Below are 25,580 nucleotides of genomic sequence, written 5' to 3' on the forward strand. Positions count from 1 at the left end.
GGCAACCTGTTCCAGTGTCTCACCACCCTCATTGTAAAAAATTTCTTCCTTATGTCCAATCTACATCTACCCTCTTTCAGTTTAAAAGATGCACCAGACTGACCTACCCAACAGTTCCTATACGCAAAGGACTAGTCCAGCTATCTTGTCACTTAAGAGCTCTGAAGAGCGAGACATTCAATGCCACAGCTACAGTACAACAGATAGAGTTCCTGAAAGTAATTTCAGCTTCCATATCAAACACACACAGCTCTGGGCACAGCCAAGATCTTCAAAGTGTTCTGCAACAAGTTTTCTGAGAAAAAGTTTCAGAAAAAAAAAGGTTATGTTCTCAGACGTTCAGAATAAGATATGAGAATTACATACCACAGGCCCAAGTTATTGGAAGCTGTTTATGGCCTTTAGATTTCATTGCTAAATCTCACCCTTAACACAGTACCGGCTCAACTCTCCAATGAGGGAAGCTGAAGAACGGTGGACTGAGTGTGGCCATCACCTTTATACCTTGCAATACCAGCATCATTCCATGCACATAATCCCTAAGACAAGCTGCATCCACACACCCCTAGTAACAACAGGAATGTGCTCACAAAAACGTAAGATCACAAAAACTCAGATGCAATGCTAGGGTGTGTTTGGTTCTTTTTTTACTGCTCGGTATCTGACCAGGAAGCCCTACAAAGTTCCGAGGACTGTTGCAGACTGCTCTCCTTTATGAAACTGCATAAGTTCTCCCCAGACCTTATGAAGGTCAGCTGTGACAATACGTGACCTTAACCCTCATTAGCTTCTTGCACGTCTGCACGTCTATCCTGCAGGAGAACTCGCCTCCCCGGGCAGCACCCGCACTCCACGCACCGGCGCCGCCCGGTAACGCCCGACCGGGCCAGGGAAGTCTGCTCAGCCCAGCGCCCCCGCCCCCCCACCGGGCAGAGAGCGGTCTCGGGGACTCCCGGCCCGCCGCCCGCCCCACCGGCCCCTTCCCCGGGAGCCGTCACGGGCAGCGCGAGCCGCCTCATGGAGGGGCAGGGCCCGGCAGCCCAACGGCCGGAGCACGCGCCACCCGCCAGAACCCCCCCCACCGCTCCGGCCGCGGCTCCAGGCCAGCGGGGCCGGGCCCGTAGCCCGAGCACCCCGCCCCCCCCACCTACTTTGGCCCGCTTGCGGCGGCTGGTCCTGCGACCCTCGGGGGTCTCGGCGATGCCAGTAGTTTCGGCGCTGGGCGCAGAGGCGGCGCCGGCAGCCGGCGGCTCGGACAGACCGCCCGGGGGCGAGGCCCGCGGTGGTTCCTTCTTGCGCGGAGTGCGCTCCGCAGCCCCGCCGCCCTCAGCAGAGGAGCCCAGGGCCCCCGCCGCGGCGGGAGGAGGCACCGGCGCCTCAGGCCCGCTCTCGCCGCCCGCCGCCGCCTCCGCGGCCTTCTTTCCCCCCGACAGCATCGCCCCGGCCGTGCCGTGCCGCGCCGCCTCGCACAAAGGAGGCCACGAGCGGGCTGGCGGCACCGCCTCCTGACGTCACCTCCGGGCCGCGGCGCGCGCGCACTGGGGCGCTCGTGCCACCCGCAGCCGCGCGTGCGCAGGCCTTCCCACGGAGGGTCGGGTAACATCTGCATCTCCTGGGATGGCGACGGGACTCGCGAAGATGGAGGCTACAAGAACCATGTCTCTCTCACTGCCGGCGGTGCCTGCGTGCTGTAGCCCTCGCTGTTCCACAGACATCATGGTTGCCTTCAGTTCACAAATTACTATTTTTATCTCAGGCATGTTCAGGGGAGCCTCTGGTTACTCGCCTGGCCTCAGAGCTCATTATGAGGTCCGTGTCCTGCAAGCCTCCCAAGTGCCACCGTTAGATCACGTTAGCGAGCTGAAACAACGCACATCCGTCCACTTCCATGCCATCAGACAAATTTACCTACGCACACATCTCTTCCACAGTTTCCCTGCCTACACACTTAATGCAGATAGAAAGTGGCATGACCTGTTGGCAACCAATAAGCGAGAAGCCCTGTGGCCATAGCAGTCCTGTGTGGACATAAGTATGTCCACAGCACAACTCATGGAGTCTCCTGAAATGTGACAAGACTGTGCTGAAAGGGAGATGTTTGTGCCTATTTCCATGAAGCATTCCAAGCTTAGTCCTCCTCCCATCTCCTTCCAAGGTCTGGACTGGACTTTTCCCTGCCATGTCCTCTCTCAAGCTTCTATTTACATCACCAGAAAAAGCTGGTGAGGCAGGGAAGGGGAAGCTGAAGCTATCAGCCTTTGGGCAGGACACTGCTGATCAGTGCCCACCAGCTCCATGGATGCCTGCGTGGAGCATACTGCCAGAGATGTTGTGCTCTGGGTTCCCTTGCCTTGAATATTTGAAAATTATTACCTAAAGGTAACAGAAAACAAAAGCCCACTCTTGCTAATTTTCTTGCCTCTCTCCTCAAAACTGGTCATTAATCAGAAGGGAGGTGTGGCTGATCCTAGTAGACATATCTTGTCAGCAAGCTGTTTTGTACTGGCTGGTCAGGTGGCTGTGTAGACACCGTAGGAGGATTTAGATACCTGGGAAGGCAGCAGTTGCACAGAAAGATTTAGGTGTGATTTCGACCATTCTCAGGAACACAGGAAGCAACTAAAGGCTGTAGAAGGTCTGCAATGTGTAGCTGATGCATTCCAGATGTCTGCACAGCAGCATGTGGACAGGCAGAAAGAAGGTCAAAAGCACACACTGACAAACAATGCCAGTGCTGAGAGGCAACTGGAGCAGACTGGAAGGAACTCTGAACCCTTGTTCAGAGGAGTTAGATGATGAAATCCAGCTGGGAGAACTGCAGAGATCAACTCCAAACAGTGACAGGGAAGAAAAGGAAGCAACAGGCAATTGCTATAACAACACACTCTTTACCTGTAAGCCTAAGTATTTCAAATATTTCATGCTTCCATAGGAGCTGGCATTTCCTTCATTATCCCACTTTACTCTCCTTTTGTTTGTTTCTGAAATAGCCACAAAATTCATTTTTGAGTACAAGTTTTACCTAATGGGTGAGACAAATGGTTTTCTCAGAGCACATTTAACATGTTTTCCATCGGTTTATACCAACCACCATCTCAAACTCAAAACCTGACACATTTATTTACTCTTCTGAATTGACAGATTCAAGTTAATCCTTTTATTTTTAAGGGCCATTTATTAAATGCAGTTAACATGACAAATATAGGCTCCCCATATTTGTGAAACTGCCTCCTAAGTCCATATCTATAGTTTAGCTTCATATTCACTAGAGTATAAACACAATTAGAATAAGGCATACAAAGGGCTTCCAGCAACAACTTGTTTCTTGTTGCACCTGAGCCATCATCATGCTCATCATCTTATAAGGCATTTTTCCCTGTGATCAGAAAAGCAAATTTAAGCTAACAGTAAAGTCTATGAGAATAATCTGACATGTGAAACAATGACAATTTGCTTCAACTCCTTCTCTCTTTGTACAGAGCTGAGCAGAACATTTTAATTTACCTCAGATATAAAATCTGATTTTTATATAAAGTATGTGCATTCAGTCTCATCCAAAACATTTGTATGGCACATACAAACTTACATTTAACTTTTATCTTTATTTAAACAGAAGTAAATTTAATTCTACCTTTCATCAGAAAAATCTCATATAATCAACGCAGAAGCCATTTCCGCAATTATTCACTTTGTCCTTCACTAACCTATATGAACAAACTGTGTCTTGGGCTGTTTATATCAAAATAATGACAAGGAATATTTTCTAAGTATTCCAGCTGGATTCATAGGAATGGAAAACCCTCCATGGAGCGGAGGACAAACACCCTCAGAATGAAAGTTTGGCTTTGATACACTGCCTGAGTAACTGGACACTTCCATATACACAAAAAATGTAGGCAAAGGACAACAGAAATGGAGGAACTAAGGTGTGGAAAAGCTGTTAACCATTCTGCTCACAGACAAAAGGGAGAACAGAGAATTAGCAACCTTCTCTAAAATATGGGTCCTGTTCTGATTCTCCGTAACATACTTCCACATCCCCAGCAGCACAGTGGAAAAGGAGTCTAAACCCACTATAACGCTACTAAATACCCACTAGTGCTCATTTTCAAGGAAGCCATGGTACATTTCCTCAGCTGTAATTCATTCTTCTTCCCACACTTCAGAGAAAGGAGGTTTTATTAAGTAGCATTTTCAATTATGACAGACATGAATCCAGGAGAAAGGCCTGTACTTGTATTCAGCTTTTTAAAACACAAAATAGTGACTGGCGAGTACAAGTATTATTATACAGGAAATCAAGTCACTCAAACCCTCTTCATTGTGAAGAGGGTTGAGACAGGGAAGGTTCACAGAATGCTGAGAATGGGAAAAGGATCAAAAGCAATGTTCAAGGCATTCACGAACTGAACAAATAGGTGCTTTGAAGTCTATACTTTTGTTTTCCTCCCTTTACAAGTCTATACTATGATATGGAGATAAAAGCCAGTGTGTGTGGGGGGAAGGTCTTCACCAGTACTTTTTCTAAATTAAGTTCCACAGTTTTGTTTTTGTTAAAAAAAGTAATTTATAATTTAATACCTGTTTCAGGATTCTGAGATCCGTGGTGCTGTTAACGTTGCACTTAATTGGCATTATCCATTTTTAAAAAGAAATTAAAAAGCAGCTCTGATCTTTGCTTCTGAGATGGAAGCACTGTCTCTGAACCAACAATGATTCCTGTCACTCTTGCTTTGCATCTTTCAAGGCCTGAAGTCTTTCTAAAAGGGGCGGATGGGAGTAATGCCACATTGAAAAGATCCAGTCAGAAACAGGGAATCCTAAATTATCTTTGTTTAGCTTGATCAAAGCAGAATATAGGTCTTTAGCCTTCCCAAGCTCCTTGGCAAATGCATCTGCTTGAAACTCAAATCGTCGGCTTAATACAGTCAAGCAAAATGAGAGAACCTGTGGAGAGAAATATATTAAAAATTATTTTTTAAATTGAGCCATCTACAAGTTCCTTACAGTATCAGTAAATACCACTTTATCTGCCTTCCCACATCCCACACATCACTGTGGCTGTAGAATGATCTCACTAAGGTTTATCCAGGCCACACCTGAAACTGGGAGTCTTACCCAACATAGAGCACTAAGCCTACTTATTAAAACAAGATACCAGATGGAGCCCCTAAAAACTTCAAATTCCACCCTGCCCCCGAGTCAAAATAAAATAATTATTTAAATATGACAGTATTTCAGCATCTGTGTCTTGAAAACAATTTACCTCATTGTAAGGTGAAAAAATGAACTGGAAAATAATCATCAAGCCTATCAGGGTAGGCTGGGTGTCATAGAAACCAAATGCAGCAAAGAGTTCTTTTCGACCAATTAACACAGCAAACAGGAAGAAGCAGAGGAAGGAATTCATCTAGAGAAAGGAAACAACATTCTTGATTAAGATGAGTTTTTCATCTAAGTCTAAAGCATGACCTATTCATATTAGATTTGGATAGAAACACCACTGAAAAAAGCCTAAATAGATTACTTTAGAACTAATATACAAAAAGGAACAAACAGCTGGCCTTTACCTGCTTTCTGTAAATGCATTCAGTAAAGAAACACTATCTTCTGTCAGTGAGCTAAAAAAAAAAGTCTAAATAGCAAGGGAGGATGAAAAGGCAAGAAGATAAGGTAAGTGAGGAAGGAGTACAGGGTAGAATCCAACTCCTTGGAATTAAGCATAGGTTCCAAAAAGTTTAAAATCAAACTAAATGTGTCTGTGCTGTGTCATACTTCTATTCCTGGAAACAATCTACACTTCCATCTAAGCCATGTGTCACTGTGTACAAGCACTGTGCTTGCCTGGCTTTTCAGAGGCAAGAGGCAGGACCACGCCTTACCAAGTTTTCTAGAGAAGATGATTAGTATCTTTTCAATCCATTCAACTGGCTGTTTGGTCTTTTTAGAGTAATGTGGAAGGTGCCACAATATTGTTTGTTATTGCAACACACAAGACAGAAAAAAAGAGGGACGGCTATGACAGCAATCAACAGAAAAAGTAGAAGACATTGCAGAAGAATCTGTGAAAATTTCTGGAAGTGAAGATGAAATCTACCTATTACAGCAAAATCATAGTATCTAGAAAGTGGATCCAAAGACAAAAGTTACATGAGTTAAAGTGGCAAAAGCATCACAATAGTTGCTAGTTAGTAGGGATCAACACTGATGTCAGAAGTTGGAAGGTAATTCCGTTAAAGCAGAAAGCAAGGAGGACCTCACTGAAGTGTTCAGTTGCATGCATAAGAAAAAGCTGGTGTGGAAACAGAATGAGAGAGATTTTCTTAAACAGGAGCTTGATAGTGATGTTTACAGCCTAAAACGCTTGTGAACAGCCTTAGAAAAAGAAGAGAACAACATTCCTGGAATGGTGCACACTTCTCAAGAAAGACACGATCAGAGTTATAGAAGGTGCATAGAAGGGGAGCTAAGAAAAACAAAAAAACAAAAGGCTGGGAACTTGGGAGAAAAGAAGGGTGAATGATACCTGGAACAACATAGATCTACACCAAAGCATACAGTAGACTGCTGATAGTAATTTAACAGAAGACACATAGCTGTGCCTTGCAAATAAAAGAATTTGAAGTAGGAGCTTTGGGGGAGGAATTCCCTTGTATTGTGCAATGCCCAAAAGGCATATGCATGAGTAAACAGACCGTCAGGCTCCTTTTCTTCAAAGGAGAGGTTGGGCCATCTCTAGAGATTGCTTCAGTGTTCACCCCCATTTGAGCATGCACCAAGAATGGCACAATAAAGTTATTTACTAATAATCAATGCACAAGGTATGAGAATACAATATAAATAAGAATGCCCTCCTGTGTCAGATTTCATAATCCTCAATAGCGTTTCTTCTCAGCTCTCCAAGGAACAAGACTGACAGAAACTCTCAGACACACACCTTTCTCCGACATAATGACAAATACCTAAACAAATGCAGGCTGGGAGACAGGATACATCCAATCCTATCCCTAGCACAGGGATGGAAATAGACCTTCAGAGAAGGCCCTGAGATGCAAACAGACATGGAAGAAGTGTTACAGAGCAAGAAAAATGTGTCCTAACTTCAGAATGCTCCTGAGATGAATTAAAATTGGCAGCAGACATACTTTCTTAGATGCTTTCTACCAGCCAGATGGAGCAAGGAGGGGACAGAAAGGCTGGTGCATGTTCCCTGTAGATACAGACAACCTCCCTCCCCCAACAAAAACCCCCAACTTTCCGTCACAGAGCATAAGTATGTTGTGTGAATATACACTTACAAATCTGGAAGCAGGTATTTGGAAACAGCAATAATTACAGAACACTCTAGGAAAACCACCAGTTTATCATAACTTACCTGGCTGATGATAATATTTTTGACAGTGTGACCTAGTTTCCAGTGACCCAACTCATGACCAAGTACAGCCAGAACTTCTTCATTTTTACATCCTTGTTTCTTATTCTGACGGAGTAACAAAGCAGAAGTAGTATCAGCTATGGCTGAACACAACTGAATAAACTTTTTACTTATTAGTTTGTTTTTTCCTAGGTCATTTAAGTGTCCCTAGATCAGGCCATTCCCTTCTACCAGCAGATACACAGATATAATTTCTTATAAACTTTTAAGTTCAACAAGATTTCTACCATGAGGTGGTGTTCTCTTATTTCTACATATGCAGACATGCCTATGCAAACCTGGAAGAATGCTGGAGATATATGCCTTCCAAACTCTCTCCTACCATCCCTTGATCTCATCCTGTTTCTTTACTCAAGAAAAGGCATTACAGTGGAAGCAGACATTCAGAGCCACAGACTTTCAACAGAGAATTGAGAGCAAAGTCCTCTCCCTAGTTCCTTCAACACTCAACACGTAGCCCTCCTCCCGTTCCTTTAAAAACAAATGACATCCCAGTCCTCTGCAACAAAAGCTAACATTAGGAAAGATGGACATCTGTGCCTTTGAAGGTACATTAGCAAGGCAGAAGCAAGCATGTGGGCTTGCATACTGAGAACATAGCCAAAGAACCTTTTGAAATGGAACAAATGATTCGCATTATGACTAGATCAGGTTGAGCTCAAAATCCCCTCCTCTCATCACCCACTTCTGCAGTATGCTATACCAAACCATGGATGAAGAGAATTCCACCACCAACATGGTTACAAGAAACAGAAGCTGGACTGAACAACAACCTATACATTGGCCTAACCCTAGGCTTTACGAGGTAATTCTTTCTTCTCAGAATTACTCCTTCAGGCTCTTCAGAAAGTATTCCATCAGTTTTAACCATTCCTACACTCTCCTGAAGCCACAAAAAGCTGTTACAGCAGACTCCTGATGTGCAGCTGCACATCAATGGAAAGGACAATGAAAAGCCATCATCCCGTTCTTGACTAGGGCAGGGGAGGATGCACATGCGGAATCTGTACATGTGTGCGCACGTGCGTGCCTCTTGCACCAAAATTCTTGTGTGTAGTAAACGACACAAAAATGACATGCTGATAGTCAAAAGCATTTCATTCTAAGGAAAGCTTTGGTGTGGCAGTCCCAAGAGAAGGAACAGGAGCTAAAACCCTGAACAGGTCCCTTATTCAAACAATTACAAGGAAGGCCTATTTTTTACATGCAGGGAACAAATGTTTCGCTGAAGCCCCTGAGGATTTCAATGGTCTCTTTGGTGCTGTCTGCACCACTCACACAGCCCCAGAAATTCCAATAACCAGCTCAACTTTCATGTTGAAATCATTAGGTTTTGGGTTTTAGCATCTCACTCAGGACCTTTAAAATACATTCAGAAAACACAAGGGAATATCTCACCACGAAGTTAATGTAAATAGCACGATTAAAACCAAAGATTAACTCACTTTGGTTTTAGACTTTGTCTCTTCATTCTCACCATCTTCTCCTGCTGGCTCTTTGTTCAATGCAGAATAATCTTCCAGGAGGGTGTCAAAGAGTACTATCCGCTTATTCTTGAAGAATCCATAGAAATAAGCATTGCTATGAGAAGAACGCTTAGAACCTAATGGGGAAAATTTACATTAAAGGCCATGATCTGAATAATCCCATGCACTAAAGACTATGCAATATTACATAGAACAGATTCTTCCAAAGGAATTCTCAAAGTCCCCAAATGAACAGTAGACAAACTCAAGCAAATGAGTTTGCAGGTTGAAGCGTATTTTAAAATGATCTAAGTAATGATGATTCATTTACTGACTCCAATAGAGAAATAATTTTTTTCATCTGTAACATGTAATCACTAAAAACGAGAGCAGTCTTGTGAAGATTTAATATCCAGAAGAAAAGCACTTTTATTGCAATTTCAAGTTCCGAGTGGAAAGAGCATTCTACATAGAACGTGTGCTGCCCTCCTGGCAAAGGGCCTGTGACAAACACGTTTAGAATTCTTTCAATGTGCCAGCAAAGATGATTCAAAAAAGGTAAGGATGAAGATGTTAGATAAGGAGAAGATAAAGGGATGAACTACAGACATCAGGCAGTCCCTCAATATTATTTTTGTTTGAAATAGGCAATTTTTTACAGCTACTTTTATCTAGATCAGGCGAATCATGGACTGTTTCTACTATCAATATACTTGGGGCCAACAAACTCATCTCCTTCCATAGAACATGGACTGTTTCAGTTGATTAAAAAGCTGTCTAGATCAAAGCCTATTTTTGCCTATGGATAGGAGCTGTTGCAACATCAGGACTGAAAGAGGTCTCTCAGAGAAGTGGATTGCTCTGGTTTTTGCAGCAAAAGATACTTCAAGTTGAAGGCGTTTGCCTTCAACTCTTACTATAAATGTACGAGCTGCATAAACTCCTTAGGGCACAAAATATCCATTGTTCCATTGCAAGCCAACCCATGGTATGGTCATGGTAACCTTCAGCACCAAACCAAGACAGATCAACAGAGGAAGAGGCTGGTCAGAGTATGAAGCCTCAGCATCCAGTCCCTTCTCAGTGAAGTAATCTGGACAGCCACAGGATAGCAATGTTCCCTTTCATCTGTGTATCATAAAAAACTTCATCCTCCACTAAGTGTTAGTAGACAATGAACCTTTGTAATCTGCCTGTTACAGAATGAACCCTGAAATTAAAGGACTTGGTTGCACATGTTACTAAGAAGTCAGTTCTGGAGTGGGAACATCCAAGACAGAATGTAGAAAAACACCGGCAAAAAGATGTTCACACATCTCAGAAGGGAATGGTGCTGGCTCAATGCTCTTAAGGACACGAGGAAAGAAAATGGGGGTTTGGCAGCCTTCCTCCACTGCAGATCACTGCCACTAAATGCAGACATGAAGAAGCCAATGCAGTAGTACACTACACAGGTGCCAGAGTACCAACAATTGGCTCATGGACTTTCACCATGGTTAAAAGCCAGCTGTGCATATGGGAAAAAGTTAGTATTTGGCAAGCCTCCATACTGACTCAAGCTTGAAAAGCTTCAACTTCACTAGGAGAGGCGTTTCTTGGGCCCAAATATATCAATAGCAGTAGTTCCCGGCTGCACTGAAGCAGAGCACTGGATGGATTTGGCCAGCCCAAAGTTTTGAAAGCCACAGCTCCCAGGCTAGAGAAAGCCTTCATCACCCTCTCTTACAGCAAAATTCTACCATCTCAGCTCTTTATGCCATCTCATGCTGCTTTCACCAAGGCAATAAAAACACCTCTGATCCTCACTGGTGGGGCTCAAAACCAAAACAAAATTTGGGAAAGTCCCTGAAATCAAGTTCAGAAGGGAACAAAATGAGGAACAGTGGAAATGGCAAACAGTAAAGTGCTCCATGAACATGGAAATGGAGAGGAAGTGACATGGCAGCTGGCATGCTCCATGTTACAATCCATGACCTGAGAAAAGAGGATGAGACATGCATTACTATGAAGAGAAAAAATTAGTCTCACGTAGAAGGCGTGAGTCCATCCAGCCATACCGTAAGAAACCATCCATGTTAACACTCTAAGAAGGAACAGGTGTTTTTAACTTTCATAACTTTTCCAATTGTTTCACCAAGGATTTGAGACAATTAATGCTAAACTGAGACGAGAAATGATAAAAAAACCCTTTTCCCTCTGGTTTAAAGTTCTAAAGTTGGAATCTTGATTGCTGCTTCCATTTCTGACTGTGCTATGTATTTCCATTGCACAGAGCCAAGGCAATGATTCCAACAAGATGCTGAGTTAAGGCTGTACATTCAGCTTCACTTCTCTACCCTCAAGGCAAAAAAAGGAAAATGGTACAGAAATTGATGAGTATTACAATAGCTGAGGAATATAAGCAACTGCCCTACTACAGCATCTGCAATCAAAGATAAAAATAAACAAATTCAAAATTACAAAGTCTTTTTATTAAAAAAAAAATCTCACCTTCAACTACATACACCTTAGTCAGTGGGAAGTCAATGCTCTTTGCCATTGTTTCAATTTGTTGCTTGAGCTCTCCCTCAGGAAGTGGAATGAATTTATCAAACAAAGGTGCAATATAATCTGCATAGATTGTAACAAGCACCTGCAAACACATACAGATATTATAAACAAGGCATACAAATGTGTGTTTAGTACTAAAGGTGGAGCATGAGTAAGTACGAAAAGAGGGCACAATTTCAGAAAAAACACTTGATAAAGCAGAGTCCTGTATGATCTGTAGCAAGGCTCTCTATGGGTCATCCCTCTACGAAGACAACTACTGACAGTCAGCAATTCAACAGCAAGCTGGGGGTGGGGGCAGGTTAATCTACAATCTACAGTCCTCAACAGAATTAGTGTAAACAGTGCTTTTGCTCTGACAGTTCATCAAGCCCCAGAAGGCAAAACCACTACGACAGCTGGGAGCAGTGGTCTTATCAGTGACAGGCTGTCACTTTCACTCACTTCACCGATACTGGAAAGCTCTCAAGTGTTTCATAATGAGCAGCAGAGATGACTGAACCAGGAGACAGTCCAGCTTCTTCAAATTCTTGCTAACTTGCAAAGCCACAGTCTAAAACAGGGAAAAAAATTCACGTCCCCTATTTTCTTTCCCTTGTCCCATTTGTATGCAGGGCTAAGGAACTGCCTGATGCCTCTGGTCCACAATGATTAACAGCCATGTCCCAAAAAATCACTACAATGCACCTGCATCTCTTCAAACTGGCAGCAGATGCAACCCAGATGAGAAAGCCAGGGCTGGAATAACACTGTGATGGGAAGGAAAGCTGAACTCCCTTCCCTCACACTCTGGATGTTCACAAAGTGATTTTTATCTATTTATTTTAAGGAAAAGGACTGGAGAAAAGTTTAAATTCTGGTTAGCGAAAAAGGAACAGGACATGAGAGGCAAATGGACATCAACATTAACTTCGAAGTTATCTTGACAGTTTTTCTTCCACTGAAAACAAGTACCTTGACTTCTGAAAGTATCTGCACTGCTGAAAAAGTCCAATGTAATCTAAAACTAGGGAAACTGACTTTTCCAAAGTCATAGCAAGATAGGGCATCAATATGAAACACCACTAGAAAATAAGAGTTATTTTCATTACTGTAACTGTTAAGACAAGGGTTTAAACCCCTGCAGGTATTTTGCAGCAAGTGTAGGAGTGTATCTTATAGAGCAGAAATAAGCTGTCTGTTTCAGTCCAGACAAGTGTCTCAGACCATGTAGTATGCATGGACTACTTTTAAGTTTTTATCTCTGATCTTTGTGTAATCCCTTGATATCAGCAGGCATAACAAACTGGTAGAAGGATGTAAGTATAATTACAGAGTTATGGAATGTGATTACAACTGGAATTTTTCCCTAAACCGAACGCTAAAGGGTAAATCTAACACCTCTTAACGTTATTTTGCATGTCAAAGAGTGTTCAAACCTACACATTAAGGCCTCAAACCATGATCAACACCCTGTTAGGCTGCAGCGACACTGCAAGACACCAGAAAAGCACCAATTGTCTGGGCATGTACTTTAATCCTCAGGAAAAAAATAGAGGGGGGGGGGGGGGGGGGAGTGAGTCTATCCATCTTGCTACATAATCTTTCAGTACAGCAGTCTGTAGCTCTGTCTGACAAGACATGTTTTATTTTCTAGCTTTTGTTGTGTAAAAGATAGGCCAACCCCTGTTTTATCAGTTTCTGAAGTACATGTAAAATCTCAAGAAAAAAATCTACATGGACAGCTCAATTGGAAGGGGCATGCAAAGCAAAAATAAAATACTAGTTTGTGATAGGAAAGTGACAGAGAAAGAAATGTGGTATCAGTTGAGTATGTTCTTGTTCTCACCTTGAAATTTAATGTTAGGTACTACTCACCTACATCTCGTCTTTCTACTAAACTTGCTTGATAAAGACTATAAAGTGGACATTCAGAAAGTTTCTCATATGAGATCATACAACATTTTTTACAATATATATTTTAAAGATAAGATGGCAAGAATAAAAGCAGTCAATGACTGGTATAAAGGAAGCTAAGGAAAATTTTTTCACTTTCGTTGTACAAACGAGTGCAGGCCATTTCAGAAAATGCTGTATCTTTCAATACTGAAAGTACCAATTCTTTTAAAATTTCAGCTTAATCCTTCCATGAAAAAGCAAGTTTTTAAGGCCTTTAAGACTAAAGACTTAAAATATGAACTGGGTATCACATGAGGAACTAATATCTCCCCAATTTTACCAATAATAAGGCTCCACTAGAATAATCTGTAAGTAAGGACTGTTTCACTCAGGTTGACAGAGCAGTAGCTCAAACGCTGAATTATGATTTAAGAGTAGTGCTGATCAAAGCTTGAAAGAAAAAGAACAATTCTTTAAGAATATCAGACTCCTGATCAGAGTCTGCACAAAGCTTTCTCTAACAGTCATTTCAATACACATGAACTCACATTTTTGAGACCTAACACTACGATTTTTCAGAATAGAGAGACAAAAAAAGGGAAGATGTCAGAGCATAAGGACACCGGAAGTACAGAAAGCAGGAGCCAGCACAACAAAACAACAGGAAACACTGTATAATTAAGCCAACAAACAAAAAAAAGCTTGAAAGAACTCAAAGTAGCAATTGTAAGCTAGACTTAACCACCTAAATGGGGCACTTCTGCTACTATACTACTGTCATGGAGTTCCTCAGAAACACGTAGCTGGTAACTGCACTATGCCAGAATTAGTGGCCATACAGAAATCTGCTAATCCACACAGGTTTTACTTCACTTACACGTTAAGCATCAATGAAGGAAAAATACAAGTAATCAACAAATATAACCCAGATAATGAGATCTGTATCCCTTAAAAACAGGATTATGAAAATACTTTGCAGTCACGATTTAAACTGAGCCACAATTCCTTCCATGTTGCCATGTCTTGAGAAAGTCAATGCAGCTGTTGGATATCCAAGTGGGAAATCAGATTTTCCTGCATTAATTGCAATGATGCTCCCATGTAGCATTATGATCACATTTTTGTACAAATGCAGCTTGTGCTTTAGAAAGGAAGCTGACAAATTGAAAGTCCAAGAAAGCTATAAAAGTGATCTGAATCTAGAAGCAGTGGTGAGAAGGAAATGAAAAAAATAAAAAGCAACACTTACTTAAGTCATGAAAGAGAAGCTTAAGAAAGAAAACAATCATCATTTCCTACCCAGGTATTCCTAAAAATTTTCTTGATGATGCACTACAGTTCAACCACAAAGTCTGAACTTAACACAAGAATTAGGGATAAATTGACCCAAATTTATTGTTAGGCTAACATGGCAGGCTTTATTACATTACTGTAACGTAGTAATCCTTTTACTTGTTAAGGTGCTCTTTTAATCTAAAAATGAATGAATATACACAACAGTACTTCTATAATTTCTTCCTTGTGTGAGCAATGGTTAGTATGTTGAGCAAAAAGACAGTAGAGCACAATGTCAAAATAGAAAAAATAAAAATACAGACCTTGAAGCTTATATTAACAATAGAAAACATCAAATCCTTATGTATACAAAAAGATCCTTTTAATATAAGCCCTAAAAATGTCATTTACCAATTCAGTGTATAAAAGCGGCTATATAAGCAGAAGCAGAAATGGAAAATTGCTACTAATCTCAATACAAAGCAATGCAATTGAGAATTGGTGTTTGATAACCTGCAAGAAAAGCCCAATGAAAACATAACTGACCAAAGCACATTCTGCCTTGTCTTGCCAATCTGCTGGCAGTTGTCCTTCTGCCCTTTCTTATTTAAGAAAAAGGAAAACCTGTCACCACATACTGCTGTATTTCCAGTATCTATTCTAAAGTTTTTGAATGTTTACTTTTCAGTTGATGAAGACACTCCAGTATTCAATAGATAAAATAGAAGATATCACATTGATGTGGAAATTAATATGAGCTATTACTCCTGAACAAGTACACTGAGAGCAAGACACACTGTTAAAGTTTGCAGACACTAAAATTCCCAGGAGATTTAGATTTTTCTCCATTTTCTTTCAGTTATGTTTTTAAACCTCAGCACACTAAGCCATACAAGTAAGCTAGCATTTGGAAGAAACCCAGACATATTCTCATACTCACCAAGGAAACAACTAATGTGAAGAGCCAGGCATAGATGAAGAAGTAGTCTCCCCCTATTTTAATAATGTAAAGCAGAAGGGATGTCACTGGTAACAGAATACACTGAGTCACGATAAACTTCTTGATAGCATCCTTAAAGAAAAATCCCAGTGTCTGTAAAGAAAGGATATCAGTGGTATTTTCAATGTAAATATTGATGTACCACAGTGGTTAATGAACTGATCCCTTCAGTGGATGCAGAGAAACAAAATAAGACAAATTGCAAAACAGCAGTACCAATGTGATAAGGAGGAAATCAGAATCAGTTAAGAAAAGGTTTTCACCTCCTCTCCAGGTAGCTGTGGCTCTTTACATCCACATGGACGCCAAGCCCAGGCAGATATATCCTTCCTTAGTAAGATTCTCTAATTTAGTAAAGGCTGATACAAGAAATCAATAAGGAAAACAGAATGAGGAGGAAAGTAATTTCTTGGTTTTGTTTCATCTATTCAGTGTCCATGAGTCAGAACTGCCCCTGTCAAGCAGTGATCCAGACTTCTCAGGAAGGGCATATGAAGGGCAAAGAATAGTCCATCCAAAAATGAACAGCTGAGGCGTGAAATGTTCTTTGTTCCCCTGCTAGAATACACACTTCTCTTTGCTCAGAGGCATGGGCTCACACAGAGACATTTTGGTGTGGCATGGGTACTTCTGCAACAGTCACAAACTGTCACTGCTCTTATTTTTATGCAATGCGAGTAGAAATGTTCCTAAAACTAACGATCTTTGGCACAGATATGGACATACCAGTCCATCTAACCAACCAAACCTACTGAAGACATTAGGTCAGTATAAGTGCTATCTACAATACCTGTTGATTGAAGCCATGTTTCTCTTCTATGACAAAAGTGTTATATAAACTCCATGGGAGACCAGTCACTGCACTGAAGAGTGTTGCAAGCAGCAGAAATACCAATGACTGAACAATCTAAAAAAAATAAAATAAAATAAATCTGGTATTTACTGACCTGTACTAACACTAATATTCTGTGTGTTAAAAATTGATTTTATGTCAGTGGTTTAACTGAAACCGGTTAGAAGATGAAGCTAGATAAATTCACAGAAGTAAGACTTTTGTGATGATTATATTACTGATCACTGGAAGAGCTTACTATGTTAAAGAAAGAAAAAAAAATACAGTGAAGAAACAGATTTAAGTAAAAACTAAGGATTTGAGACAAGAATTTAGATAGATGCCTCATCCACAGCACAAAGACAACATAACCAGTAGCCTCAAATTTCTTACCTTTTTACTGTGCAGGAAGATCACATCTAGGATTAGTAAAAAGACAACACCCAAACAAAAAGCCCCCAAAACCTCAACCCACCACCTCATTTGACTCTAGTAACTTTGAGACTTTTATGTTTTTATCATATTAAGCTATTTTAATTAGTAAGCTAATTTAAAAGTCACATACTGTTATCAGTTCTCAGACTCACCTAATCATTGTGTTCACCAGAAAATATCTGTTATTTTTACTATATTGTACCCATTTTAAGTAAATGCAAGCTTAACAATAAAAAATATTGTAACAATGTAGTTCACAGACCAAACATTTTCACTAAAATTTAAAGACTGCTTACCTCATATTCTGGTCCAAACCCAGCACGACCAGAGATCTGACCAGACAGATTCCAAAGAAAAGGAATTCCTCCACAGAGCAGAATCATCTTGAAAACAAAAATACATACCACAGAGGCAATATGAAACAGACCATCATGTTATTCTACTAAAATGTCAGCATGATAAAGACCTTTTAAGGGTGAATGAGAAAAGTTTTATAATTAGGCTTTTTGTCCCTTTCTGATCTTAGCAGTGCATAAAGAAAGCCTAGAATATTTGGCAATGGTTCATTTTACTTTACAGAAGTAGAGATCAGGTTAAGCTTTTTTTTTGCCTGGGAAATACTAGCATATTTCCAAGCCTCTTTACTGTAGATTTTGCTGCTACATTGGCTCAGACATGAGGTATATTTTTCAGAAGACCTTAAAACTCATTTGCCCTAGGGTTGTAGAACATACCATCTCTAGGAGGGGTATGCGAAATTCAGCAACTTGACTGCACTGGGACAAACTTGCCTGCATCCACATTGCCTACCAAGAGAAAGGCATTCAGAATAAGGTCGTAATTTCACTTTCAGTATTAGTGCTGCTTCAACCATTTTAAGAAAGCTTCATGCACTCCTCCTTGTGCCTGCCTCACCACATCTCCTCATGCCTGTCTCCTTCCATACAGGTTGCCAAGGAACAGGGAGTGGACTACTTGGGACACACCACCATCAAAGAAATGCTTGAGACAGAGCTATTAAGCAAGTGCTAGCTGTAGTTCAGGGCAGGGTCTGGTAGGGTTTGTTAAACAGCTTGACTTCCAAATGTTTCACATTTACTTTCTTAGCAAGTGATGCATCACTATGTATATAAAAATCAATCTTCAATTAGGAAGCCTTCCAGTATGGACAGTACCAGGTTTTTATTTACTTATCTATTTTTAAAAGGCTTACTTTTTTATACCCTAAATATCAGGGTGCATTCTTAGTGTCAGCAGGAGATGGAAAGGACCAGGGCAAGCTTGTTTCTCCTTTGCTGGCTACCTGTAAGTTTCAGAGCTGGAAATCCCAGAAGTACCAAGCCCTGAACAAAGACAGCTATTAGCATGATGTTGATACTACTTATTAGTTAAAAAGAAATCCACATAATTAATGGCTGAAATAAATCAAAGCATACTAGTAATTCCAACACAGCATCTCCCCTCCAATTAACTTCCTAGGTTAATGAATCATATTTCTACCTACTAAAAGCAAAATGTTGCAAACCTCATATAATTTCATCAACTTTGGCCACGACAGCCTCTTTCAAGTTCAGGCAGTCCCCAAAGCCAATAAAGGATGCAGTTTATGATCTAAGGAAGTAGCAAATCCAGACCATAGAGGCCACCTCACTGAGCTCTGCTGGAATCTGATAATCCCAGGACAGATTCTGAGAAACGGACACAGCTCAACATCACAGAATGGAGTAAGTCACCCTCGTGTAGAGAAGCAGCTGCACATACCCTACACACTAGGGCTATCAGCCTGATTGTAGAATAGAATCATAGAATCATTTAGGTTGGAAAAGACCCTTAAGATCATCGAGTCCAACCATGAACCTAACACTGCCAAGTCTACCACTAAACCATGTCCCTAAGCACCACATCCACACAGCTTTGAAATACCTCCAGGGATGGTGATTCGACCACTTCCCTGGGCAGCCCGTTCCAGTGCTTGACAACACTTTTGGTGAAGAAATTTTTCCTAATATCCAATGTAAGCCTCCCCTGGCACAACTTGAGGCCATTTCCTCTCATCCTATTGCTTCTTACTAGGGAGAAAAGACCAATACCCACCTCACTACAACCTCCAGCCTCACCAATGCCAAGTACAGGGGAACAATCACTTCCCTGCTCCTGCTGGCCACACAATTTCTGATACAAGCCAGGATGCTATTGGCCTTCTTGGCCACCTGGGCACACTCCTGGTTCATATTCAGCTGGCTGTCGACCAACACCCCCAGGTCCTTTTCCACCAGTCAACCTTCCAGCCACTCTTCCCCAAGCCTGTAGAGCTGCACGGGGTTGTTGCAATCCAAGTGCAGTACCTGGCACTAAGCCTTGTTGGACTTCACACAATTCGCCCTGGGAATGAGGAATGTATGAAGAAGCTGCCTGAAATCTAACAAGCAATAATAGCCTTACTTACAACCATACCATTGCTGCAGCCTTCAGACCAGAGGTTATTTTCCCTATTAGGAGATACACAGCAGCCACGACAGCATAAGGGTATGCAGGAAAAGGTTCATACAGTACATCTTCTTTTTATTAGGTTGGTCACAGTAAGTGGAAAAAGCAGGCAGGTTTTTTGGAAACACAAGCTCTTCTTCAAGTCTGAAGTGAAGCCAGCAGACTTCAGTACAATTGAGAACAAGTTCTCAAAACCTAGGAAGATGCATATCAAGTCTAGAGGTGTTAGCAGCAGCAGATAGAAGAAGATTAGAATGAGCTGGATACTCAGTGTCTCTGTTAAGTCCACTGTACACAGCTGGAAGTTCTCAATGTTTCACAAGCTATTATCTCAAAAAAATAAATCACCTTGGTTCTCTATCCCTACCATTTGGACTACTCTAAAGGTAATGACTACTTTATCACTCAGACTGCTCCAGCTGCTAACTGAGCTCTAAACTTTATTCCAAGCTTGTATTATCTTTTCAGTGTATAGTTGACATTACTGACCAGAAGCAGCTCTATATGCCTCCAAGACTGTCTATTTTTTTAGACCAGTTAGTGCAGTTGGGAAAGTACTATTACCTAGGTTTTTTTCTGATCTTTAAAACATACCAAAAAAGGTACCATAAGGATGTTTTCCAACTCTCAATTTTCCAAGAAAACCTCTTGTCCTGGGATGACAATGGATTGGGGGGGGGGGGGGGGGGGGGAGTAGAATTTCCATTCAAGTCTAATTTTCCCTTTGCAGGAACAAAATAATCAGAGAAACCTGAGGGTGTGCTTTCCTAGGGAGAAGGGAACATAAGAAGTGTGTTAACAAGAAACACAATTTTAAAGGACAGGAATTCTAAACACGAGGGCAGCAGAGAGGACTAGCTGTGGAGATTTTCCAAAGCTCACAGCTGGCTATGATACACTTCCCTCATACCATTCCAAATGGGACCTGAGTGTTCAACCACAAACACAAATTTTGTGACTTTAACTTAAAATTTGTTAAGGAAACTCTACAAAACTCTTTCAAAAGTCCAGGGCAACGCTGCACAGAAGGAAGTGCCCAGCACCAGAGAAGTAATGTAAAATGGTCTACAGAACTCCATAAAGAAACCTGCTGCAGGGGAGACTGGTTATCAGGGATGCTATATGGTTGCAGATTATTTAGCTCTAGCTAAGCAAAACTTATATTAATGGAGCCATAACGAAGAAATGAGATGTAGGAGCCACTGGACTTGCGTTACCTTGCTTCCACAAAGCTCTGCAACCTCTGTAGCAAATCTGCAAATGCAGGCAAAGCTTGGACATCTAATAGCTTGCAGGCCCATTAGCAACCCTCCTGGGACAGCTCACTCCCAGTCCCAAACTCGAGAAGTTCTGGGATATAGAATCCCAAGCCCACAATCCATCAAGCCCAAGTAGGAACACTAACTTCTTGTTCAGAAGATGAAAATGACTGTCAGTACTAGTAGAACATGGGCATACAGTATCTCAGCTGACTGCTCTGAGATACTGCCTGCTTATTCAGGCCAGTGCTTGATTAATTAGCTGGGAGCTTTAACTCACATATTCCATGTTTTTTTCCTTGGCTTTTGTTCATCAGTGATACTGCAACACAAAAAGCAGAGCACCGCAATCAATTCAATAGCAGCAGCAGCAGTTTGAGACACAACTGCTTCCCAGCTGTTTATCACCATCACAGCTGAAACAGTGGAACAACATACAAGCTAAGATGCTTGACTTAGTAACAGGTTTTGACTGCTGCTTAGGAAGCACCACCATAAGCCTGGGTTTTGTGGCTCAGTTGTGGAAGACAGCTGGATGCAATAATTTCTTTAACAGACCAATCAGCTGCCCAAATCATTGTGGACCTGTTATTACAGTAACAAGGACAGAACAGAAAGAAAAGATCATGAGAGAAAGCAAAGGCTGTGCTTTTCCTACACAGGCACAATCACAGAATGGTTTGGATCAGAAGGGACCTTTGAAGATCATCTGGTCCAACCCCCCTCCTGTGGGCAGAGACATCTTTCACTAGATCAGGTTGCTCAAAGCCCCATCCAGCCTGACCTTGAACACTTCCAATGATGGGGCATCCACAACTTCTCTGGGCAACCTGTTCCAGTGTCTCACCACCCTCATTGTAAAAAATTTCTTCCTTATGTCCAATCTACATCTATCCTTTTCCAGTTTGAAACTGTTGCTCCTTATCCTGTCACTACAGGCCTTGGTAAACAGTCTCTCTCCATCTTTATTTATAAGCCTCCTTTAAATATTGAAAGGTCACAATAAGGTCTCCTTGGAGCCTTTTCTTCTCCAGGCTGAACAACCCCAACTCTCCCAGTCTTTCTTCATAAAAGAGGTGTTCCAGCCCTCTGAGCATTTCTGTGTCCCCCCTCTGGACCCACTCTGACAGGTCCATGTCTGTCTTGTACTAGACACCCCAGAGCTGGACACAGTACTCCAGGTGGGGTCTCATGAGAGCAGAGTAGACGGGGGAGAGTCACTTCCCTCCACCTGCTGGCCATGCTTCTTGTGATGTAGCACAGGATACAGTTGGCTTTCTGGGCTGCAAGCGCACATTGCCAGCTCATACCCATTTTTTTGTCAACCAGTATCCCCAAGTCCTGCTCTGCAGGGCTGCTAGCGCACATTGCCAGCTCATACCCATTTTTTTGTCAACCAGTATCCCCAAGTCCTGCTCTGCAGGGCTGCTCTCAATTCATCCCCCAGTCTGTACTGATACTGGGGACTGCCCAGACCCAGGTGCAGGATCTTGCACTTGGCCTTGCTGAACTTCATAAGATTTGCACGGGCCCACTCCTCAAGCCTGTCAAAGTCGCCCCGGATGGCATCCCTTCCCTCTTGCGTATCAACTGCATCACTGAGCTTGATGTCATCTGCAAACTTGCTGAGTGTACACTCAATCCCACTATCTATGTCACTGATGAAGATATTAAATAATATTTGTCCCAGTACAGATCCTTGAGGGACAACACTCCTTACTACTTGGACATTGAGCCATTGGCTATAACTCTTTGGACGCAGCCATCCAGACAGTTCTTTACCCATCTACCAGTCCATCTGTGAAACCCATATCTCTCCAATTTGGCAGCTGGAATGCTGCGGGGGACCATAACAATTGTAGGCCTGGGTGAAGATAAGCACTGACTGCTGATCAGCTCTTTGTTTAGCAGGGCACTAAATTCAGTGGCAAGAGAGGCTCGTTCCAATCACATATTTTCTTTAAAAGCAACAAGGGAAGCTGTTTTGGCTAAAGCTCTTGAAATCAAAATAAAGCTTCAGAACCTTTTGACTTGTTGCACTTGCTAGGGGGTACTATCTCACCTTGTCCACTAATCCACTGTTGGGAGTATATCTTTATTTTTCAAATGAAATACTGCCTCTAAAGTCAGTCAAAAACATAGAAGCTTTTCAAATTCACACAAAAACTGTCTTGAGTTCTTAGTGTACCAAAAAGCCCAACAAGAAGAATATAACAGCTATACTGACACCTGTAACAACATTTTTACAAGTTCATACAAAATGAAACAATGTACAGGTTACGTTGCGCAAAACAGATCAGGAAATGCAAAAGTTAAGAGGGGTCACAATTCTTAAGTACTGGTTTCACATCACAGTTATACAGTTACATGACTTTATACTATTTTACAATGACTCAGCACTGCATAGAGAAATTATGTGCTGTCTGAATAATTCCTTTTTATACAGCAAATACAGCCACAAACAAGAAACACAGAACCCCAGGCCTTCCAAATGTCAGTGTTTGATGTAAGATGCCAGAATGCCAACAGTGCAGCTGCACAGGATCACTAAGAATCAAAGTATTTCACAGTTTAAGTACATGAAAAGTATCCTATGAATGCTAGATCAGCTCAGGTACTTACAGTGCCCTCAACCTCTGAATACAGGCCTGACCAAAAGCTGAAAGTACTTTTGTCCAGCTGATACAGACGAGATTTTTCAAATGTTTCTGAATCCATAATCTGTCCTAATTCCTGTGGTACGTGTGTTGTTGTTCTATACACCCGTCTCTGAAAAATTGAAAAAGAAACTTAAAGTCTACATCCAATATTTTTAAGGAGATAAATAAGATGTAAAAGTAACATATAACATAATCACATGGGCCACCACAGAAAGTAAAAAAAACCCCAAACACCACACAAAACAACAAATATTCCTAAATTCCTGTTTTCTATCAAGTTCCAAATATAAAACTGAAGCATAATTATTATGTTATAACCAGAAACTGTCACCTACATATTAATTTATTTCCAATATAGTTACTATATAAAGATCACACACACTCAGTTTTCCACAGGATATGACTTACTGTACCACAATAACAACTAAGCAGAGTTTAAAACTAAACACTAGATCCTCCCATGAAAACCACACAACTTCACCAGAAAACGTATGTATGATATGGCTGCATATATGAGGTGCTATTTCATTTTTGGTAAAGAACTCACCACTTCTTTAAAATTTTTAAAGACTAAAAGTCCTTATTCCATCCACTGCCTTATCTCATTTCAGTATATTTATCCCTCCTCAAAGGAAAACTTCTTACACTTTGTCACTTTAAGATACATTCTTCCTCTGACCGGAGTACTGGGCTGCAGTCTCACAGGCTGCTCAGCTGATCTAAAGGCTCACAAATGGATGCAGCATTGCTTCCTGCCCTCCCAGCAGTGTTCTCCCCAGCTGTGCTGGGTCTGGCTGGGATGGAGTTAATTTTTTCATAGCAGTCTGCATGGTGGTATGCTTTGCATTTGTGGCCAAAGCAGTGTTGATAACACACCAGTGTTCTGGCTACTGCTAAACAGTGTCAAGGCTTTCTCTCTTCCCCAGTGAGCAGGCTGCGGGTGGACAAGAGGCTGGAAGGGGACACAGCCAGGACAGCTGACCTGAGCCGAGTAAAGGGATATTCCATGCTATATGTTATACTCAGCAATAAAAACGGAAGTAGAGGAAGAAGAAAGGGGAGGGGGAGAGGGTTTGACTTCCGAGGTGGCTGTTACCTGGGAGACTGGCCAGGCATCGGCCTGCTTGTGGGAGGTGGTGAGCGACTGCCTTTGCAGCCCTTGTGGGGGCTTTTTCCCTCCTCCTTCCTTCACTTTAATTAAACTGTCTCTACTTCGACCCATGAGTCTTCTCATTTTTGCTCTTCCTGCTCTCTCACCTGTTCTGGGGGAGGAGGACAGAGCTGCTGGGTAGGTGCTGGGCTGCTGGTTACCCCACCGCACCTGCGCTTTTCAGATGTGACGGCAAGTGTCCCTGCCAGCCCGCTAAAACAAGCGGGGTACAGTGCCTTGGTTCATCTGAGGGAGTGCAGCCGGTCCACAGAACAACAGCCGTGCTCCAGAGCAGGGGCAAGTGTGAGCAGACGCAGACGCCGACGCCGAGTGGGGCAGGACCCCGCTCGGCAGAGCTGCCGAGAGCTTCGCCATCCGGCGCTGAACCCCCATGGGGCGCAGAGACGGACGCGGCGGGCCCTTTCCCCCTCTCAAGCCGCTCTCACAGCCTGCCGGCGGCAAACCGCTTCCACCCACAGGTCGCGGGCGAGCAGGGCTAACACCGCGCCCCAGCCCCGCTGCCTCGGCCGGGACAGGGCCAAGCCCTCCCCAGGCAGGCGACAGACGAAGCCGGGCTCCGCGCCGCTCGGCCCCGGCCCCGGCCCCGGCGCGGGGCTGCGCCGCTCCGCGCCCGGACTGCCGCCCGCCGCCCCCCACGTGAGGCCGGGCCGGGCCGGGCCCGGCACAGCCCGGAGCCCGGCACAGCCCGCGGCCCGGTGGCGCCTGTCCCCGCCAGAGCCCCCGCCGACCTGCCGGTGCGCCAAGAAGGCCTCCCAGAGGTAGACGGCCCAGGAGAAGAGCAGCACGGAGCAGAAGATGCGTTTCTCGGCCGGCAGCTCTGCCCACAGCTCGCCGGGCAGCGCCATGGCACGCGCCGCTCCCGCGCTTCCTCCCGCCGCCCGCACTGCGGCGCCGCCTGGCGCCCGGAGGAGCCGCGGGAAGGGAAGGGGCGGGGCGGGGCCGGACCCTGAGGGGACGTGGGCGGAGGGCGGGCCGGGCCGGGCCCTGAGGAGAAGTGGGCCGGGGAGCGGCGAGTGTGGCCGTGCGGGACGGGTAGGGGAGGGCAGCGGCGGGGCAGGGGAGCGGCGAGGCTGCAGCGGGACGGGGATGGGGCGCCGTGTCAGCCGGCCCCTGCTGGCGCGGGGCTCATCCG

The 25,580-nt window shown here is 43.1% G+C and overlaps 2 protein-coding genes across 6 annotated transcripts in view; both read right to left on the bottom strand.

Annotated features, from left to right (window-relative positions):
• KDM1A (lysine demethylase 1A) overlaps positions 1 to 1,480 on the bottom strand; it is a 49,927-nt gene extending 48,447 nt beyond the window's left edge. For 2 of the 4 annotated variants that reach the window (XM_030039506.2, XM_030039505.2), the window contains exon 1: positions 1,152 to 1,478. In XM_030039506.2, the coding sequence (XP_029895366.1) occupies positions 1,152 to 1,436 (285 nt within the window). In that variant the 5' untranslated portion in view covers positions 1,437 to 1,478. Of the gene's footprint in view, positions 1 to 1,151 lie in introns of all 4 variants that reach the window. The other 2 variants (XM_030039508.2, XM_030039507.2) reach the window with 2 other exon arrangements.
• Positions 1,481 to 4,161: 2,681 nt separating this feature from the next.
• On the bottom strand, positions 4,162 to 25,349 carry ZMPSTE24 (zinc metallopeptidase STE24). 2 transcript variants are annotated; one of them, XM_030040066.2, is made up of 10 exons: positions 25,177 to 25,349; positions 23,240 to 23,386; positions 17,168 to 17,254; positions 16,395 to 16,511; positions 15,545 to 15,697; positions 11,392 to 11,533; positions 8,881 to 9,038; positions 7,376 to 7,480; positions 5,267 to 5,410; positions 4,162 to 4,947 (listed from the first exon to the last, which is right to left on the bottom strand). In XM_030040066.2, exons 1-10 carry the CDS (start codon positions 25,291 to 25,293, stop codon positions 4,723 to 4,725), a joined length of 1,395 nt encoding a protein of 464 aa, XP_029895926.1. In that variant the 5' UTR covers positions 25,294 to 25,349; the 3' UTR covers positions 4,162 to 4,722. The 2 variants fall into 2 exon arrangements, with proteins under 2 accessions (XP_029895926.1, XP_029895927.1); XM_030040067.2 differs by lacking the exon at positions 23,240 to 23,386 and having other exon boundaries at positions 25,177 to 25,343.
• Positions 25,350 to 25,580: the final 231 nt, after the last annotated feature.

Source organism: Aquila chrysaetos, chromosome 16, assembly GCF_900496995.4.
Source record: "Aquila chrysaetos chrysaetos chromosome 16, bAquChr1.4, whole genome shotgun sequence".
NCBI classification, from domain to species: Eukaryota; Metazoa; Chordata; class Aves; order Accipitriformes; family Accipitridae; genus Aquila; species Aquila chrysaetos.